The sequence below is a fragment of the Erythrolamprus reginae genome, chromosome 4 (genome assembly GCF_031021105.1).
Source record: "Erythrolamprus reginae isolate rEryReg1 chromosome 4, rEryReg1.hap1, whole genome shotgun sequence".
NCBI lineage: Eukaryota > Metazoa > Chordata > Lepidosauria > Squamata > Dipsadidae > Erythrolamprus > Erythrolamprus reginae.
In genome coordinates, this window is record NC_091953.1 from 63,792,267 (window position 1) to 63,814,714 (window position 22,448).

Here is a 22,448-nt window from a genome sequence, read left to right on the forward strand (position 1 = left end):
GTATCAAGCAATTTTAAGCATAAAGAGATATTACTTTATACACTTGATCAGCTGAATGCAGACAATGGTACTTCCTCAACTCTGAAACAGTTCCACAAAATATCATTCTGAATATGTGCATCTGTGTGTAGCGTATACCTGTGTGTGTACACAATGTGCAAAAGTGTTTGTACATATGTGTGCACATATATGTCTGTTATATGTTACAATGAATAAAAAAATTCAGTAGTTGTAATTCTTTCCACAACATTATATCAAAAACTCTTAGAATACAGTAATATATCTATTGTATTTGCAAAGGAGAGATCAAAATTAGAATGTGTTTTACTGGCTTAGCTCAGAGAAACCTCTCTCTTTCAAATGTTAATCTTGGAAGAACCTCACAACATCAATAACTAATGCCTTATGGTGCTTTTTAAACATCTTTCCTCCTCATGGGCGGGATGGAGGTGGAAAGCACAACACTGGGGAAGAAAGAGAGAAAGGAAGAGAGAATGAGAAAGGGAGCATATGAGTAGCTTTTAGATGCCCTGCACGCACAGACTGATTTGGTATTACTGTCTGTCTGTATGTGACTCAGTTTTGTTTTTGTTCTTTTTTAGTGAAGTATAAGGTAAAAATATTTTAATTAAATATATAATCAAATGTTTTTTAACACATTGTCTCGCTTTCTTTGACAGATATAAATTTACAGATTTTTATATTACATTTATGAAGGTATTACACATTTCCCAATTATTTGCTCTAAGCATATGCAGCCCTTTCTATACAAACAGGATATGTCTCTGCATTCCTATGACTCAATCAGCTCTATTGCTGACCTGGGTAATCAAATACAGTAGTACCTCATGATACGAACCCCTCATGATACGAACCCCTCATGATACGAACCCAGGGTTCAGAAATTTTTTTGCCTATTCTCACGAACTTTTTTCGGCTTACGAACCCATCGCAGATCGCAAAATGGCACTCCGCTGGGCACCGCTGCCCGGCTGTCACCTTTTAAAACAGCCGGGGGGCTTCTCGGCGTTCTCCTGAATCCGAACCCGAACTTTTCGGGTTCGGGAGGCTGCCAAGAAGCGCTGCCGCCTGGCTTGTCACCTTCTGAAACAGCCGGGGGGCTTCTCGGCGTTCTCCCGAACGCCGAACCCAGAAGTTCGGGTTCGGGAGGCCGCCGAGAAGTGCCCAGCTGTTTCAGAAGGTGACAGCCGGGCGGCGGCGCTTCTCAGCGGCCTCCCGAACTCGAACCCGAAAAGTTCGGGTTCGGGAGAATGCCGAGAAGCCCCCCCGGCTGTTTTAAAAGGTGACAGCCTGGCGGCGGCGCCCAGCAGAGCACCATTTTGGGATATATTTTTTTTGCACGGATTAATCGCTTTTACATTGTTTCCTATGGGAAACAATGTTTCGTCTTACGAACGTTTCGCCTTATGAACCTACTTCCAGAACCAATTAGGTTCGTAAGATGAGATATTACTGTATTCTTGGTCATACTTTGTGCAATGGCACAAACTTTTGTTCCAATTTGGGTTTTTTTTAAAAAAAAAAAAACCCTCTCCTTTCCCAGTATTCAATCAAATTGAACAAAAAATTGTAACTCAGCATAAAGCATATACTGGACTATTATCAGTATATAATTGATTTTACTCTACTCTAAACAATTCTATGCATAAGCATCTTTCAAAGACAATCTGCCAAAAATTAAAAATTAACAAACATGCAGTTTGTAGTTCTTGAGAATCAATATCATGTAACTGGTGAGCAAAAGTGACATCTAAGATATCACAAATGAGAAGAGACAGAAATTTACCACTAAATCTAACCACAGGGTATTGTGGGAATTCTACAGGAAATTTCATATTCATGAAGCTTAATTATACTGAAATTGCCAATCTGTAAAATACAACTACACTCCAGTTATGATTTCAAGAATAAAACATGAACAAAGATAATACGGTTCCCAGGAGATGCTTCATAAGGATATACAGCAAGGTAAAAAAAAAATACAAAAAACCAATAACCAGGGAAGGAAGAAAGGAAGAATACATATCCAGAGATATGGCATAAATCCAAAGAAGCTGTATTTATCCCAGTAAAATGGAATCACTACTGCAGAAAAAAAATTAGCCTACAAAAGAGGAATATTTCTAAAGAAAGGTGCCAGTAGGGTCTGGAGGGAATATATCCGGGAATATCTGGTTATAAGAACTGAGGATAAAAAAATATATACACATGCTCTGGGACACAGGCATAGCCTTTGAAATAAGGTGAAGTTTAAATTCAATATAGCATCCGTTTGTGACATTAATACTACTGTCATATTACATGATAGTTATAGGATTGACTGTAGCTTGGGCAACAGCAATAACATACCTTTAAAAAAGAAAAAAAATCCCTATTCAACCATTCACACATTTTTTTCTTATTTTATTTATTTGTATCCTGCATTTATTATTTATTATTTAATTTATTATTGATGTTACTAAGGAAGTCATCGGTGGTTCATTTTTGTTATTTAGAGTTTAAATTTGGTTATTTGAAGTTTAAATTTCTCTTTGATGTCTTTTGTTCTAATAAAAGGTGGATGAGAAAGTTTTGGGGATAGAATATCTTAAGATCAATTTATATAAACTAATCTTCATATGCTCCAGTACTATTTAATAAAAAGACCTTGCTCTTCTGCAGTATGGAAATTCATTCACATTGTTATATGCTGCAGGTAGGACAGATAAGGGGTGAAATCCTCTGAAGTCTGCTATTGGTTTGCTTCGCACATGCATGCGTGCTGTGCATGCATGCGTGCCACAGGCACTACTGTGCAGCACTGAAAAAGGAGTAGTATTTTGAAGCCATCAAAATTTGCAAAGCAGTAATGGGATCACCAATTAGTTAGTAAAAATGGCAATGCGTGTGCAGCTGCCTGTCCCCGACACCCACTCTGCATGCCACCACATGAGATTTGGCTGCTGCGCATGCTCAGCAAGTGAAATCTTGTTCGGAGATGCTCGCACACACAAGGTTTTGACAATTTTTACCTTTTTTTGCTTCTGTGCATGTGCAAAAGCAAAGAAATTGGTGAAAATTGCCAAAATGTCATGTGTGTGAGCATCCTCGTGCGAGATTTTGTTTCTGTGCACATACGCAGAAGCCAAATCTCACACCAGGGGCGCGTGTCCACGCCAGAGGCCCATGGGCACCCATGCCCGCCACCCGGAGCATACCCATAGCACCAGCAGAGGGCGGCCCCTCAGTGCTGCAAAAGTAAGTAAAATAGCAAGGGGAGGGTGAATCAGCTATGCTGCGCAATTTAGAAATCCTGCTTTCTAGCTAACCTAGATCATGCGGCACAGTTGATCATCGGATATATCAGTTTAACCAAACCAGTAGCATTTTTTATTATCAGTTCGGGTGAACCGATCCAAATCAGTAGCACTTCACCTCTGGGACACATCTTCCAGTGTCACTTGGGGGAGAGGTAGATGATCCCCTTTATTACCCAAACTTTCATTACATGTTTTTGTTCCCCGGAAAATACAGGAGAAAAGTTTAATAATAATATACAGTACTTTATTGAATATTTTTCACGCCCAATAATAGAAAGCCATGAAATCATTAGCTTTGCACTGTTTTCTATATATATATTTATTTTAAGTTATATTTATTTCAGAAGCAGAAATATCTTAAAGCACCAGAATGTTCTGAGCTGTATTCTGCATGGAAATAGACAGACCAAACAACCACAATATATTTTTTCCCCCAGCAATTTCAGATATGGGGAAAAATAGCCTTCCAAGCATTGGGTGTTTTAATGTGTTTCTCTCTGTGTGTGTGGTGTCTGTGGTGTGTGTGTGTGTGTGTGGTGTGTGTGTGTGTGTGTTTAAAGGGTAACTATACTACCTATCAGAAAGCTGGAGTTGCATACTCATTATCTTCAGGATGATAAGAGGAAAAAAAGCTACACCTTACTACAAAAAAAGTTGTTTACTATTAGAAAACAATCAATCTATATGAATCTTGTAACATAGAGGACCATATTGTATGCAACAGAGATCATAATGCAAGATTTAATAATAATTTGATTTAATAATAATCAAATTTTGGGTATAAATCTATTGAACACCAGATGCTATTTCTTAATAAATTACTGTAAGGAAACTATGAATGTGATTGTTTAAAATGGAAGGCATTTATCAGCATATGCAATGCAACACTTTGACAATGTAACAGCTAGAGTGCTCCCTATTTTTCAGTTGTTGTTTTTCTATAACCAAATCACATATTTACATCTTTTACAAATGGCCAATACTGTGGATAATTTCCATACTATTCTTATGCTTTATTGAATAGTATCTGTTCAGGTGTCTAGCTATTAAAATTTTTATATTCTGATTTTCAGGATAAAAACTGCTTAGAATTAAGTTAGTTATTATTTCATCTGAAAAATCAGTGTAAGTGACTTTATACTGTATTTGGAGGAAAAGCAAGACTGCCATAAGACCAGTTATATATCTTACTTGTTAACTGACTCCTACTGAATGTAACCAGAATTTCTCATTTCCACTGAATTAAAACAACTGAAGCCTACATGATTTGCACATAGCAATTTAACTACACATTTGTTCAAGCTATTCCTCTTAAATACCGTTAACGCTATTTTTGCATCCTTAATGGAAGGCTATTTAACCAAATATATGGGCATTTTTCATTTTGAGTGGGTAGGCAAAGAAGACACCATAGTTGCTGATGAGATAATAAGTGCTTGCTTCAAACCAATTGGTATGGCCAATTTGGTTCTTTTTAGACATATTATTCACATTAATGCTTATTTCTTTAGTTTTCTAATGCTTCAAAGGCTCCTAAATGTGTTAGCAAAATTTTCACAAGATCTCATTCTCATAATGGACAGGGCATGATATGGGCAACAACAAGAGCCTTGGTGGTGCAGTGGTTAGAGTGCAGTACTGAAAGCTACATCTGCTGATCACCAACTGAAAGCAGCTTGGCAGATTGAATCTCAGTAGGTTCAAGGTTGACTCATCCTTCCATCCTTCCAAGGTTGGTAAAAGGAGGACCCAGATTGTTGGGGGCAATATGCTTACTCTCTGTAAACTACTTAAAGAGGGCTGTAAAGCATTGTGGAGTGGTATATAAGTTTAAGTATTATTGCTAAATGCTATTGCTATTGGATCTATACTTTATTTATCCATCCATCCATCCATCCATCCATCCATCCATCCATCCATCCATCCATCCATCCATCTATCTATCTATCTATCTATCTATCTATCTATCTATCTAATCGGATTTATATGCCGCCCCTCTCTGAGGACTCAGAGCTGCTTACAACGTATAAGGAAACAATATACATCCTAAATCCAATTAATTTAAGTTAATCTAAAAAAACCTTAAAAAACCAATTAAAAAACTCCCATACCCATTCAGTAAACAAATTCAGAATACATTCGTAGGCCAGGGGGTAGTGTTTAATAACCCCAAGCCTGGTGGCATAAATGAGTCTTCAGACTATTACAAAAGGCAAGGAGGATGGGACTGGGAGCAGTACGAATTTCCAGGGAGGAGCTGATTCCAGAGGGCTGGGCCCCCCACAGAGAAGGCTCTTCCCCTAGGCCCCACCAAACGACATTGTCTAGTTGACGGGACCTGGACAAGGCCGATTCTGTGGGGCCTAATCGATTGCTGGGACTCATGTGGCAGAATTTATACTCTTATGGTGAGGGAGAAGTCTTTAAAGGATTGTAAAATTGGACTACATGTCCTCTATATTTATGCCGCTGCAACTATGTGTCCAGTTCAAGCAACATAAATCACAACTATTGGAATACCATTATATGTTTATGCAGAACTCCAAATGCTTCCCACTTGCCAGGATAAGTGCAATAACATGGCTTATAGTATAGATTTAAATGAGCTCAATCAAAACAAAAACAGCAAAGATGTAATAAGGGCTTATTAAATTGCAATACATGGCACGGAAACATGAGATTGGAAGATGGAATCCTGCTAATTATAAAACCCCATTATAGATTATAGTTTAATTATAGAAAAAAATCATCAAGAACACAGAAACAAGGATATTTTCCTCCTCCCAATTTAATGTTCTCCTCTTCTAGCATTTATTGCATAAATGTATTTAGGTATTAGTAGGAAAGAGAAGAAAAGTTTTAGTTTCTCTTATGGTCAAGTTACATGCTCTTGATCTGCTTTTTCCTTTTTCCTTTTCTATACTTTTGTTCCTTTTCTGTACTTTTTTTTATTTTTTTATCTGTAGTCTGTGTTTGTTTTTATTCTTTCTACATGTAATTCTTAAAAAATTATTTGGGGAAGAAACAATACATTGGTTGTGTTACTATTCTGAGGATCTGTACCAGAACTGATAAAAGATGTTAATTCTGGTTTTCTTCTGCCTTTAACTATGCACATTAACATGTAATCATATGCACATCAAAAATCAGATTAGTGCATAAAATATGTTTAATCCCATTACACATCCAAAACACCCCCAAAGAATTATATGAAAACCTAAGCATTAATTACTACAAGCCAACAACTAACATGTAAGTAATGAAGCTTCTGTTATTTTCATTTTCTATTTGTCATAAATCTGCCCAGACTCTCTTATTCGTGGTAGCAATTGGGAAGGAAAGAGAATTACCCCCAGTCCTTAGAAGGTGCTGCAAGGTGCTCCTTTGTTGCTCAAAACAGATGTCTTTATCTTTATGTATTTATTATTTACTTATTCAATTTATATAGTAGATTATCCTCTCAACCAAGTGATTCTGGGTTGTGAGTTCTTCTAGAACAATTAAAATAGTACCAAATAAATATATGTAGCACCAAAGAATATTATCATAGCAATTGTAAGTAAAGCTAAGAAATAGGATCCTTAGAATATTCAGGGCTCCACACTCAGAGTTATAGCCAGGTTTTTAAAGCCTTACAAGAGATCAACAGGGTCAGATCTTTATCCATAGCACATGATTGGGAGGCTTCGTTGTGCATAATTTTATGAAGTGAATTACCACAATTTCAATCTCCAACTTTGCAATTCAAAACTCAACATTTCATACACTTTCTTTGAATTCAAGTACCTTTTCTAAAACTTGCTGGTAACGGTGAAAAAACAAAGCATGTTTGCATGTTATCTTTCATACACATGCACTCATGCTTTGCAGGTATAACTAAAAGAAAAATAATGCACTCCAAATGTTTCTCACCTAAATCACACAATCCTTGAACAAGGTGGCCCTCACCTTTTAGAACAGGGGTGTCAAAATCAATTCCATTGGGGGCCGCATCAGGGTTGTGTTTGACTTTGGGGGGCTGGGGTGGGCATGGCCAGTGTGGCCATGGCCAGTTCAACATCACTTGCGTTGAGGGAACCTGTGGTGGCCCAAGTGCTCTGCCAGCAAAAAGGGCTCCTTAGCTCCATTTTCAGCTGTGACGGCCTCCTGCAACCCTCTGCCAGCAAAAACAGAGCTTAGGAGTGTCTTCCACAGCCCTTGTACGCTCTTTTCTTGGCTCTGATGGCCAACGGAAACCCTCTGCCAGTGAAAATGGACTGTGGCTCTTGCATTTTCAACCCTCTGCCAATGAAAACAAAGCTTGGGAGGGCCCCATACAGCCCCTCTGAGCTCTGTTTTAACTGAAAGAGGCACTGCGGATCTGGCCCGCGGGTCTTGAGTTTGACACCTCTATTCTAGAAGTAGCGCATCACCAGTATTGGGCTGCGGTCAGTAGGGTCAGGAGCGCAGTCCCGGTTGAAAAAATGAAGCTGTGCGCACAGCTCCAGCTGACCAGCAGGCAGGCATGCATGTTAACACGAGACTCGGCTTCTGTACATGCACAGGAAACCAAATTTCGCACCAGAATGCTCGTGCATGTGAGATTTCACCGATTTTCAGAGAGTTTTTTGCTTCCACGCATGCTCTTTTGGGAGCACACCAGTAGTGCTGGCAATTGGCAGCCCTTCACTGCACATTTTCCAGGAGTTTGCAGATTAATACTCCTGAGTCCTTTGGTATTGGGCGGCATAGAAGTCAAATTAAATAAATAAATAAATAAATAAATAAATAATTAAATAAGTAAGTAAGTAAAAATAAATGTAGATTCACCATGAAAGCTACATCAAGAGGCCATTCCCAATCTGGACTATAGTTAGATTTTATTCCTGGGTGAAGAACTAAAAATGACCTCCTTTCAGTTAGACATAGCAATTTTCAAAATGTTAAAAATACAAAATGCTCTTGTTTAATGCAAAGCAAAAACACGATGTACTTTCCTACCCTCATCATTTGACACAAAGGAGTGACTAGATTGCACCTAACAGAAGAAGAGTTACAGTCTTATCTATTGCTTTACTACTATTTAAATAGCAGTAAAGCCTTTATTCAATCCATGTAAAAAAGGAGGGGTGTGTGTGTGAATGCAAAATGTGCACATATGGGATCCATTCAGATAGTTGCATTTCATGGTGAATGGGTTTTGCATATCCTCTAGATCAGTGTTTCCCAACCGGTGTGCCGCGAGACATGGTCAGGTGTGCCGCGAGGCGGAGGCCAGCAAAGGTTGTTTTGAAAGTCGGCCCCCTCGCGCGCATGGCTTCTCCTCGCTAATAGCGGCAGGCAATAGCCAGGGGAGGGGCGGCTTCTGCAAGTGGGAGCTCCAGGGCTGAGGCTTCCACTTGTGGCTGTCCCCGCCCGATCCGTCCTTCTCTCCGGCTTTCTTGGGGCGCGGCTCCTCCCACAGCTGTGGCTGCAGCGGCGCTGGCGATCCGTCCGCTAGCCGCTCCGAGCGCTGTGGGAACGCCCACCCCTCTCACAGTCCTGCTCGGTCTTCTCGGCCACCTACATGCTGCGGGAAGCCCGGGAAAACCAAGCAGAGCCCCAGGCCAGGCAGAAGAATGCCGCTGCCTTGCTATCCCGCTTCTCTCTGGCCATGCGGTTGCAGAAGCAAGCTCTCCCCCCTCACACGCACACTTTCAGCTGGGCAGGGGCGAAGCCGACCCCCTGGCTGCTGGCGAAGGAGGTTCGCTCGAGCCTCAGAAAGGAGGTGGATTCAGCCAAAGAGCCTGGCGCAATGGGCGCAGCGTTGGAAAGCGAGCGGGCGGTGGGGGCGCTTCGCTTCTGCCTTCCTGAGGCGCTTTTTTTGGGCTCCGCGTCCGGCGAGTTTCTGCCTTGCCTTGCCTACTTAACGCGGCGGGAGAGATGCTAATTCCCATCCCAAACAGTCCGTCTTTTCCCTCAGGAGTGGGTGGGCGTTTTGTCCCTGGCAGCATCGGGAGGACAACAGATGACTAACAGAGAACAAGAGAGAGAAAGCATGAGAGAGAAAGAAAATAAGAGAGAACGAGAGAGAGCAAAAGAGAGAGAGAGAGGTGCTTCTTGAAGCATATGGTAAAAAGCACCCAAATAATAAGAAAAAAACCCCAGCCCACACCTGTTTTTGAAAAGAATAAAAGAGGAAAAAAAACCAGCCCTCAACTGGTTTTGGAAATGGTTCGAGTGTGTATACACACACACACATAAAGAGGGGAGAGAGACAGGGATGGAAAAAGAGAAGTGAGAGGGAGAAGGAATGAGGGGAAAAGGGAGGAAGAGAGAGAAATGAGAAACATGAGAGAGAAAAGGGGGAAAGACAGGAGAAGTACCCAGAAATGAGAGAGCGGTATAAATTTGAGGAGGGATGATTGATGATTGACTGTATTTATAAGAGGATGTTACATGGGATTGTATATATGAGGGGGTTATTTATGTATGTATGTATGTATGTATGTATGTATGTATGTATGTATGTATGTATGTATGTATGTATTTATTTATTTATTTATTTATTAGATTTGTGTCATTTTGGTTGGTGGTGTGCCCCAGGATTTTGTAAATGTAAAAAATGTGCCGCGGCTCAAAAAAGGTTGAAAATCACTGCTCTAGATCCTAGGTTTCTCGTATGAAACCACTGAAACATTGTGGGTATTTGTGATTTCACAAAATTTTAGCCACTGGAAAAAAGTCTAAATTTTTGAACACCATTTAGGAGAGTTGAGAGGCTCAGTACTAGGAAGGCACTACACTATTGTCCTTGCTTCAGAGAAGTTGTTGTATGTATAAATATTCAACTGCATAAATGTCCTGGGTAATATAGCATTATTTTTTGTCTGGATTATATTATTTCTTGCCTTAAAACTGAAGTTCATCCATCAAACCTACCAAAAAGAGAGAGCATTTCTTGATTTCAAGACTTTCAGATTATCAAATGGCTACCATCTATGATTACTACACATGCTTACAAAGCAGGCATTCTTCAATCTGAATATCAAGAGATTAGATAGAGTGTGTCGCCCTATAAAGCCTAACAGAGGAAACAGCAATCATGCAAAAAAGCTAGGTCAACACATATGCACAGGTGTAGATTTTTGTGTGGTTTTTTTATGTCTCTCAGTAAGGGTCAAATCTCATACTCCATTGCACTTCCACAGAAATGCTCAATTAGATGCTAGGACAGTAGCTCACCTGAGACCAGTAATAGAGCCATAAATATTTAATTCTAGTGCAACAAAGCATGAATTGCTTTACTCCAGTTTACTGCACAGAATGCCCCATTATCTAGCAAACTTAGCTAAATCCTACATTTCTGCAATAATTCACCGCTATTATGCAAACGTAAAAGGCATGAAAAACAGGAAAACATATTTTCCCATGTCTACCTCTTCTTCTAGCTGGTTCCTTGTTTGATATACATTTGAAGTGAACACCAAGGACTGAATGACCACGCTAAAATCTAAAGGGATAACAAAGCAATTGCAGAATCATTAGTAGAAATTGAAAAAGTAATAGGTACCTTTCCTGTAGATACCTACATACTTCATTTCATGCACCTGTAATTTGCTTTGTCAGCTACATGATTAATTCAAAGAATGATTGATTCCCACCCCCCACTTTGCTCATTCCCGCTGACCTGCTTTTGCTGACAGGTCTGTACAGATCACACTCCTCCATCAGCTAAAACGTTGGTATCATATTTGTGTCTTCAGCCTGCAGTAAATATTTCACTTAGCATTAGCAGAATGTTAGTGCCTGATGAAGGAAGGAAGGAAGGAAGGAAGGAAGGAAGGAAGGAAGGAAGGAAGGAAGGAAGGAAGGAAGGAAGGAAGGAAGGAAGGAAGGTTGGTTGTTTTGGGAATTACTGAATTATGGGTGGGGTACACAAGCATCTCCAAACATGCACATATGGTAGAGGGAGAGCTCTATTTTAAGCAAGGGAAATTGCTGAAAAATTACACGTAATAGCATATTTGGATAATCTCATGAGATGGAGCTGGGCAATTATGTGCTTGGCTATAAGGCATATTAAATCAAAATTCCCCAGATGTTTTGTGTTTGCAAGCAGGAGTCATGCCACATACTGCTGATTTACCACTATCTATGATTGCTAAAAATTGTTAGAAATGTATTTATTATTTATTCATCAAAATTACCAGTGATTTGCAATTTCAGACAGCTTACAACAATTAACATGAACAGAAGATCAAAAAAGTAAGAAACTAACTGTAAAAATCTATGATAGGGAAGCAATAAAAACAACGAACCAGTATTATAATCCACCCTGGCTTCAGACTGCTGGCAAGCCAGGTTTTACGTACTGTATAGTCACTGAAGGGGCAATATTGTTCAAAAAGCATGGATCTCTTCAGAGAATTCCTATGTATGCCAAGAGATTTACATCAGATGTCACTATTTTACCAATGGGGACAAGAAAAAGCTGACTTTGCCAGACCTTATTAAGTAGAAATAATTAAGGTAGAAACAACTGAATTAAGGCGATAGTATTTTAAAAAGAACCCTAAACAGGAAAGATAAATGTGAATGACCATGAAAAGGAACTTCTGACCCATAAAATATTGTATTTAATACGTAATATGCTGTACACATCTCTTTAGTCTCAGCTGTCATTTCATCTCTGAGCCAGAGTTATTAAGACCAGGAGGCTCCTCACATTGCACACACAATTTGGTCCTAGAAAAATACAACCCTGACAAAATCTGCAATTTGGACAAACTCTGGAACCAGAAGTTTCTAGAATCTAAAGCCACTTGATGTTTCTGGAGTTGAATCAACCCCATCCAGATCTTTCCCCTCAACAGGAGAGAACTTTGATAATACTGCTGTTGGATAAAGATTTAAAACTGAGTATAATCTGCATACACTGTTATGACCCTCTCCCAATTGATAACCTCATCCAATGGCCTCATGTTAAAGGTTCAATGGAAGAAAATGTTGAGGTACCGTAAGTCTGAGGTACTTCATAAAGTGGGGACCTAATTTCTCACCTTTTTTAGCAGCAGAGATGGGTTCCTCTCAGTTCAGCCAAACCGGTAGCGACCCACTATGACATCATGATAATGTCACAGAACCGATTTGGTCAGTGCCACTCCCTGGGCACCACCATCTTTTTCTTGATTTTTTTTAAATTTGTTTTTGAATTTTTTTTTCCTCTGAGCATGTGCAGAAGGCGAGTTTCTGGCACCGTGCATGTGGTCACCATCTTGTTTTTGGATTTTTATTTTTTGGCACTGCACAAGTGCACAAAGCATGTACCAAGGTGACATGCCCATGTGGCGCAGAAGCAAACCAACAGTGTTACAACCCACCCTGAATATCACTAACTGGAACTAGAAGATAATGATCTCATGTGGGCTAAGAGCTCACGGAGATAAGGGAATAACCATTCATAATTCTGAAAACTGATCACTTTTTTTTATACTATCATAATTTTAAACGGTCATTAAACAAATAGTCATAAGTCGAGAACTACTTATAAACCATATCTAAAAGATTTTATGGAAGGAAACAAGTTATACCAATCAAGATTGTGACTTTCGATTCAAAGTCAATTTAAAAATTATATGCTACAAGAATGGAGTGGAAAAAGGTTACACTACACATAAAGAAAGTTGCTGATACCTTCATAATTAAAAGAGATATACAAACAAAGCAAGAGAGTGACTTGAATAATTTTGCCACATTACATTTACAAAAGAGACTGGTTAAACCTTTGAAGAATTTTGTGAGGAGGAAGTAGTTCTAGGGAATTATTTGAAAGAGTTAAAGATTATTTAGAAAATTATAATTTAGAAAAGATGAATTGACCGAACTACAGTTTGGCAAGATTTGGAGTGGCATGGTCTGTTTATCCTTGACGATCAGAGTTGTAGTCCAAGACATTGGGAAAGACATTAGGACTGGTACCAGTACATTAGCAAACATACCAATAGTTCCCCATCCCCACCTCCAACTATCGTTTATAATAAAACTTACTAAAAAGAAAAGTCACAAAATCCACAGCTGAACCACAAACGACTGAAGGTTTATTGCCAACTATCTTTTGAGTTGTAAATTATGTAATCACTAAAATAATTAATGCTACTTCTGGTTTTTTCCGGTATCCAGTTTTCAGCATTTTCTATACATCTTCATCAAATGAATCATCAATAATTTTTTTTTTAAAAAAAACTGTACTTTGTAATTCTGAATTTGTATTTGGCTGGCTGGATCAAGTCCATTATAAACCCCATGAAACTGGGTTTTTATGGATTATTTACTCTAGCAATTTGAATTTGAAACACAGAAGCAATAATTATTTCTCCTGGTGAAAGTGCTACGTATGTATTGTACAAAGGTGTTAACCATTGTAAAATAGTATAGCTGCTCTGAAGCTGTGTGGTTTAACAAACTTGAGTATGGCCATTTATACTGGAAAGATCTTGTGATACCATACATGTTTATGTGTATGAATGTGTGCTGAAAACAATACATTTGAAATCAGTAAATAGTCAGTCCTTAAATGTGAATAAAAGGTTAAATTAAATAAACATTATTTATCAAAGATGCTATAGGAACTGGCTGGTAAGTACCACTCATTCAGCTCATCTATCGCAAAGCTAAGTACCAGTTCCAATTTGTTGTCAACACATCCCTAACTGAGACTATTAGACAGATTTTATGACCACCAAGAGATCCAGGCAATTAATCTCTTGTGTTAACAAATTTCAGCTATTAGCTGACACTTGATGCCCAACTGACTACAATTTCCTGATGATCCAAAGCACAAGAGAGAAATGTGGCGAGGCATTAAAAGAAATAAAATTTAAAAACCCAGCATGATTTAGTGTTATTAAAAAGATTTGACGTGCCGTTTTAAAAAACTGCTTGATTAAAAGTTTCTGCTTCCAAACATACAATGCATTTCTTTTCTCCATTCCCATCCTTTACTTGGTCTTCTTTTTGGTCATGTACCAACAATTTGCCCTCATTGTCTGCTGTGCTGCCTAACACATCCTAGGAACTCCTAAGGGAATGTGAATTGTTTGCTAATTGCTCATTCATTCTTTCATTCCATAGTTTTCATAATCAACAAACACCTTTTTATTTTCCTTTTTAAAAACCCATTATTTATTCACTGAGTATTACAAGCAGTTTTGCTAGGAGGATAAGAGAGAAATACTAAGCAACATATAATGATTAGTGACCCAAGGCAGATATACAGGTTCTGAACAGTAAAACCAGCTAAGTCAGCAGTTGTGGTTAATACATACCATAATAGTTTCCCAAACTAATAAATCACATTGTTCAAGAGATTTCCCTCCTGAATAATGCAGTTAAATCATTCTTTCTAACCCTTCTTGACCATCATTACTTTAAAGTTTGTTGTCTATCTGAAATAGTTATTCCAAGTACGGTAATATAGTCCACAACATTTTGGTGCATCACAAAGGGGAGGAGTAAAACTAAGCAAACTCAGCAATGCAAATACAGCAACCTTTAATAACAGTAACAAAGTTGGAAGGGATCTTGGAAGTCATCTAGTCCAAACCCCTGCTCATGTAGGAGACCTATACTAGGGATTTGAACTGCTGACCTTTTTGATCAACAAGCTCAGTGTCTTAGCTACTGCGCCAGCTATTATGTGTGGTATTTGTTTGTGCCATAATTGCAAACAGAGGTAGAACACCAAAAATGCTGAGCTTTGTAACAGTCTTGATATAAAATCTTCATTCTTAGATTGTAATGTAATTAATAACTTAATACTACCATTTATGAAATAGTCCTTCACCGAATTGCACTTAAGATTCGAGTTCTGAAACCTCAATCATGGTTACAGGGTCTGCTTTAATGACACCGTACCTTTGAAAATGTGATCCATGGAAACAACACTAGGATAGAGCTATGGCTTCCATCTTTAGGAAGCCTCCTATTTTATACAAAATAGGAAGCCTCCTCTTTTCTACAACAGAAAAGAAGATACTGGACTTGCCTTCATTCCCATCTCACATGGCACTTGTGTTTGAAGTTATTGCTTGATTAGAAACCCACAATATTAATAATCATACTTGGAATTTATATCTGTTTGCAGTGACTTAAAGGCATTTTGGACAAGAAATTCTAAGTTCATTTATATTCTTTCATGATGCAATAAGAAGCAACACTGATCTCTTTATTTTAGTTACCTGTTGCTGTCTTCAGATATCTCAATGTAAAATTTTATTTTGGAATACCATGATTTGATTTGGTCAATTGTCTTCCTTCAACCAGATCCTATCAACCAGATTAGGCCTTACATAATATGTGGAATGACCACTGTTAATTTGCAAATTTGTTTTGTAGCTATACAGTTTAAAATATTTAAAAGCGTCTGTTTTACATATTTTCCCCACCACATGAATAAGTGCAGTATGAACATTTTCCAATTTGTGAGAGCTACAGGAGAGTCTTCGGAGAGGGGCGGCATATAAATCCAATCAATCAATGAATGTTTATCAAGCACTACATTTATCTAGACTCAGCATTTCTGGAAGTGTTCCTGCTACTTTGCGAGCAAAATTCTAATTTTTATATCTGAAAAAGTTAAAAATGAAGACGACAAAGTTGTCTGGATTTTTAAAAAAATCAGCTAACAGGGAATGTGTACAGAGAATACATTCTTTGAAATAGAATGCATTTTTTTCTGCCAATATAAGATGTTTTTTTAAAAAAAAAGTTCCTTAATTTTCCAAAGTTCATGAGCATTGACATGAAATATATTTTTAAATACCTAGTCAGAGAATAATCATTCTAACCAAATTTAATTTTAATTAAATATAAATGGAAATGAAGTACATCAAGTTAAATTTCATCCCCAGCTGCATTTGCTAATTTTTTAATGCAGTCTTTAACAGGCTAACTCAAATGTCAATCCCTTAGCAGTAAAAAGATTATATGTGCCTGCTCTTCACTCTTCCTGGAAAACTGTAATAATGTTCAGTATTCAATCAATCCCTGATTAATTAACAAAAGGAAACTTAAGATTCCAGGTTCAATTAATGTCCATAATTCTTAGCAAATGGCCAAATTATTATTAGAATTTAGCCCTTTTAAAATTGTTGCATGGCAGTATATTTGTAGTGTGACTGCCATTCTGATGTACAATAATATGGCTACCATAAAATTACCATTTTCCCTGATGGGAATCTTATATATTTCATCTAATATTTAAATCAAATCACATTGAGTTTGAATTACCATGTGATACCATAAAATATGCTCAATCCTGGAGTTCTGAAGTCACAATATTTCTATTATAGATATCTGGTAATATCTGATATATAGTTTTAGATTCTGGTTTCAAGTCATAAAGAAAGAGAAGGGAGAGACCTTGGATAATTGGTATTTCTACTATATTCAAATTATCACATGTATAATTCAGGATGAATGAACAACAAGAAAAAGATATAAAAATGAAATTTTAATTAGGGTAGAGTTTAATATTTAAGCTCCCGGGCCATGAGATTCACCCCAGAATAAAAACCAGCATTACAGAAGAAAGGCAGACAGATTATATAAGATGCAAATAACTACTGTTACCATGGTAACAATTTCCTTTAATGCAAATCTTTTTTAAGGGTCTATATATTATTAGAATTTAACAAAAATCATTTAATATATTTTGGATGCAGAGTATTTTAGCAAGAGTATGGCATATTCTTCTGCCATCAAATGCCATGTTTCAATAAGCAAAGCAATGATATATTATGTTGAATAGAATAGAATAGAATAGACAGAGTTGGAAGGGACCTTGGAGGTCTTCTAGTCCAACCTACTGCTTAGGCAGGAAACCCTACACCACTTTAGACAAATGAGTATCTTCCTTAAAACTTTCAGTTTTGGAGCACTCACAACTGCTGGATGAAAGCTGGTGAGCCGCTTGTTGTAATATAGGGCATGTTTGTGTATTTTAAGATTCCAGGTAGTAGTAGATTGATTGATTAGTGTTACAGACATGTAAAAAATATAAAACAAAAATAAAATATAGGACATAGGTTGGAAAAAATATGTAAAAGGAAAATAGGATAATAAATGCACTAAATACAAAGAAACAGCATTCAGGTAAATACATGGTCTTTACAAGATACCCCAATGGGTTCTTAGATCAACTGCATTACCTATAAATTTAGCAGTTCTACTACTGGTTCATCCAGTAACTAAGTTGGAAAGAATTATATCACCCTTTTAATTATGAGCAAAAGACCATTTCTATGGTTTTCCACTTTAGAAAATCTTTAAAAAGAGCTGCTTATCATATATCAATGATTCTAAACAAAGAAATGTATTTAATAGTTGCATTTGCACCATGACAAAGCAACATTTAAAAACAGTTGACTGTTTCCATCTCATCTATAACTGTTTTGGTAGGCATTGATTCACGGAATGGAAAACAGTGATAAAAAGGTTGGCATCAGAAAATGAAGAAAATTGCATTCTTAACTGTTTCTTAAAGCAAAACCCTATTTTTGCAAAAGAATAAAATAAATAAAAAATGCTGTGATAGAAGCACACCTGTTATATATTTTAAAGAATTCACAGGAACTACTTCAAATACGCAAAATGATCATTTCACCAAGCATCAAATGCCAAACCTGAACACATGGATGCTTTAATGATATGCATGAATTAGAGTAGAAAGCAAAGTCAACTGAAAAGAAACATACAGTAGAAACTATGGTCACAACCATTATTTGTTCCATAACTTTGGTTGCAAACCAATTTGGTCATGAGCCAAATCTAATTTAGCGCTTACAAAAAAAATGGCACGGAAGGGGGAATCAGCCATGGGGGGGAAATTGTGAATTTTTTGGTCGGAACCCAATTTGGTCATGGCCAGAAGTGTTAGTGACCGGAAGTTCTACTATATATAGGAAAAAGGAGAAGCTAAAGTAAAAGACTCTTCCTACCTGAGACAAGTGAGACTGTGTCTTTCTCCCATGAGACAACAGTGATGTAGGCCTCCACAGAGGAGGGGATAATGCACTTGAAGACCGCTACATTGCCTCTCATGGCTTTCTGGTCCTCCACACGGACTGTATATGGTTCTCGTAAAACTAAAACAGAGAATGGGAAGGAAGCCGAGTCACACAAGTAGATACAGAAGATGCATAAACTGACCTAAGAAATCACAAACAAAACACACATTGTGTCCACCTGAAATGAACTGAAAGGGGCGTTGGTCTTACCTGATATGCTCCTTCTCATTGAGTGGAGATAGCATCCAGGAATGGATAGACCTTATCTGCTTAGATGATTGGACTAAGTCTGTCAGACCTGTTAGGACACACCTCTGTTGCTAGGGCACCCCAGCTTTTGGCAAAGTGACAGACTCAACTTGCCATGCTCGAAGACCTTTCCCTTACAGCCTGAGAACCGGATGTCTTCAGGGTGGGTCTGGATGCTATCTCCACCTAACAGGAAGAACGTATTAGATAAGACCACTTCTCCATAGTGATAGAGATAGCATCCAAAGTCTGGTCCCAAGTCCCCTTCTCCTTATGGACATGCCGAAGCTCTCGCCGGCCAAATGCTACCTCCGCCAAGGTAAAGAGGTCAAATTTATAGTGCTTGATGAAAGGGGACAGAGAGGACCAAATCGCTGCTCAACGGTCTTCCTCTATCGAGGCCTGCATTGCTTACACCAAACTCATAGCCATGCTCCAGATGGAGTGTGCAGTTACCGGGTATGTCTCGCAAGGGTCTGCAGTTCATAGGCCTGGGCAATGGTTGAACTAAGCCATCATCCCACAATGGAAGGGGTGACCCTGTTGCCCAACATGGCCAGCTGGAATGAGACAAATGGGGATTCTGTTTTCCTAAGGACAGCAGTTTGCTTAACATAAATGTGGAGGGCCCTCCTTACATCCAAGGTGTGCCATCTCTTCTCCAAAGGGTGAACTGGGTCAGGGCAGAAGTTAGGCAATATCAATTACTGTGCCCCGTGGAACCGTGTGCTCACCTTGGGGCTGAAGGACGGATCCAACCGCAAAATCACTTTAACTGTGTGAAAAACACACAGGTCCTGCCTTACTGACAGAGCCACTGGTTCAGACATTCTCCTGGCCAATGTAATGGCCACAGGGAACGCCACCTTACGTGTAAGGAAGCGCAGGCTGGCCAATCTTAATGACTCAAATGGGGCCCTGGCAATTGAGTTCAAAACCTTGGACAGGTCTCATGTAGGGTACCTGTGCACCACTGGGGGAGGGGCACAAATTGGTCACATCCCTATGAAATCTGCAGACCATGGGATGCTGTGTGAGAGGCTCCAGTGTCCCACACAGCAATAGCGATGACAGCACTGCTACCTGCCTCTGGATGGTATTGAGTGACAGCCCTTTATCTAGTCCATCCTGGGGACAATCGTCACTTCCATGGGAGAAATTCCTGCCTTGATACACCAGGTACAAAAGACCCTTCGTGGCATTGTATAAAAGACCCTCTTGGAGGGTCTCCTCGAGGATTGCATTGTTTTGATGACCCTGGAGGACACTCCTCCCAAGCACCAAGTGGTCAGTTGGAACCACTGTGGGTCTGAGTGGACCAAGGCCTCCTGGCTGAGGGAGATCTTGCTCTGAGGGATCATCCAAGGCCAAGCTACCAATAGGTTTATGAGGTCAGCAAACCAATGTCTTCTGGGCCAGTGTAGGTCTAGAAGTCCTCTACCTTCTCCTTCAGGACCTTCCTGATCACCCTTGGAATAAGGGCAAGAGAAGGCATACAGTAACCCCAGAAATCATGGGCATCGACTCCCTCCTCCTCCGGTGCCAAAAACCTGGTGTAAACTCTTAGTAGCTGAGAACTGTCTGGGGTAGCAAACAGATCCACCTCAGGGAAGCTGAAATGGTCTGTCAGTTCTCAGAAGAGGGATTTATTTATTCAGTTTATTCATTTTTTATACCGCCCTTCTCCTTAGACTCAGGGTGGCTTACAACATGTTAGCAATAGCACTTTTTAACAGAGCCAGCATATTGACCCCACAATCCGGGTCCTCATTTTACCCACCTCGGAAGGATGGAAGGCTGAGTCAACCTTGAGCCGGTGATGACATCTGAACCGCTGACCTTCAGATCTACAGTCAGCTTCAGTGGCCTGCAGTACAGCACTCTAGCTGCTGCACCACCCCGGCTCATGAGTGCAGGTGCCCCTCCACGTGGTTGATGGATGCTCTGCTGAGCCAGTCCGCCTGCACATTTGAAACCCCAGAGATATACTCTGCTGTGATGGATAGCAGGTGTCTCTCTGCACAGAGGTCCAGCTGTCTGGCTTTCTGCATGAGGGACCTGGAGGGGGTACCCCCTTGTTGTGGCCACACTGTTCATCAACATCAATATGTGTCTGCCTGAGACTGACAGATGGTGAAAGTGACAGAGGGAAAGATGTACCACCCTGAGCTCTAGGCAGTTGATATTTTTTGTCCGATCCATCTGGGTCCACTACCCCTGAGCCATCTGTGATTGGAGATGATTACCGGCTTGCCACACTATCAGTAGAAGGTTTGATGATTATGGGAATTTGGGAGGAATGATTTTCATGAGGGAGCAGATGCAATCAAAAGCATTCTTTAGAGACATTCAGGGTCATCCTTTATCCAACACCTGGGTGGAAGCAGGAAGAGGAGTTACCACACTGGCACAACCTGATAACATGATAAGTTTTGGAGTGGGGGGGCACTTTCAAGTGGGTGGGAAACTTTGGAAGCATCAGATTCAGGTTTCCCACTATAGTTGCCAAATTGGAAATTTGAGGAATACTTTGACTTGGACTCTGATTTAATTTTGGATGCTATCTGGAACACTGACATTACCATTCTTTCTCTCTCGACTCGACTCTCTAGGTACCTGAGACTGGTATGCCCCCCTCCCCATGACAGATAGACCCTGCACTTCTTAGTATCTATAATTGCACCCAGATGGAGTAGATGGCTTGTAGGCAGCAAGTGGCTCTTCTCCATATTTATGGAAAATCCGTGGTGCTGCAGTATCTAGATAGTGACCCATAGGTCCCCCCATGCCTGGAGGCTAGAGGAGGATTGGATCAGGATATAATCCAGGTAACATTGGACACACACTGGCAAGGTCTGAAGATGAGCTGCCAATGCAACTAGTAATTTTGTTAATCCTTTTGGCACTGACGAAAGACCAAATGGAAGGCGCTATACTGGTAATGGTGACTGTGTAATGAAAACAGAGGCATTGCTGGTGTAGTGGCAAAATGGACACATGTAGATAGGCCTTGGGTAAATCAATGGACGTGAGGAAGTCTCCCTCCCAGATGCCCCCCAGGATAGATTGAAGTGACTGCATCTTGAACCACTGGTATACAAGATGGAGGTTCAGTCTCTTGAGGTCGAGGCGGGGGCTTGTGAATCATAAATAGTATAGAATAGAATTCCTGCCCTTGCTGGCCGTCTAGACCTGCTGGATTGTCTGAATGTCCAGCAGGTGCTGTATTACTGATTCCACAAGGGCCTTCTTTGATATGTCTTTAGAGACTGGGCAGTGGATAAAGAAACTTGGAGGTGTGGAGAGGAATTATCTCACCATCTCCCTGACTGAAGCATCCAATGTAGCTTCCTCCCATTGGTCAGCAAAGAGAGCCAGGCAGCCCCCGATGGGAGGGTAGGACCTGCAGTTACTTGGGAAGACAAATGACCAACTTCTTCTGCCACGAAAGGGCTGTTTTGACTGAAAGGGCCTGCCCCTCCCCAGCTGCTCTTGATGTTTCCTCGGCCTCAGACTGTAGTTCCCACATGAATGGGGAAATCCCATATTTGTGCAGTAGCCCAAAAGGAGTGCCAGCAAAAGTATGCTTGGAGAGGCTCTAGATCTGGTGTTAGTGGAATCCAGAGATAAAATGAAGGTCTTGCCATTGGTGCATAGAAAAGGGAGTTTTTGACCCTTAGCATACTTTTGCTGGCACTCCTTTTGGGCTACTGACACAAATATGGGATTTTCCCATTCATGTGGGAACTACAGTCTGAGGCCGAGGAAACTCCCTTTTCTATGCACCAATGGCAAGACCTTCATTTTATCTCTGGATTCCACTAACACCAGATCTAGAGCCTCTCCAAGCAGT

General features: G+C 39.7%; 1 protein-coding gene across 1 annotated transcript in view; it reads right to left on the minus strand.

Moving 5' to 3' along the window:
• DSCAM (DS cell adhesion molecule) overlaps positions 1–22,448 on the minus strand; it is a 427,464-nt gene that overhangs the window by 323,465 nt on the left and 81,551 nt on the right. The window contains exon 3 of the mRNA XM_070750468.1: positions 18,278–18,424. Coding sequence (XP_070606569.1) covers positions 18,278–18,424 — 147 coding nt within the window. The remainder of the gene's footprint in view (positions 1–18,277; positions 18,425–22,448) is intronic.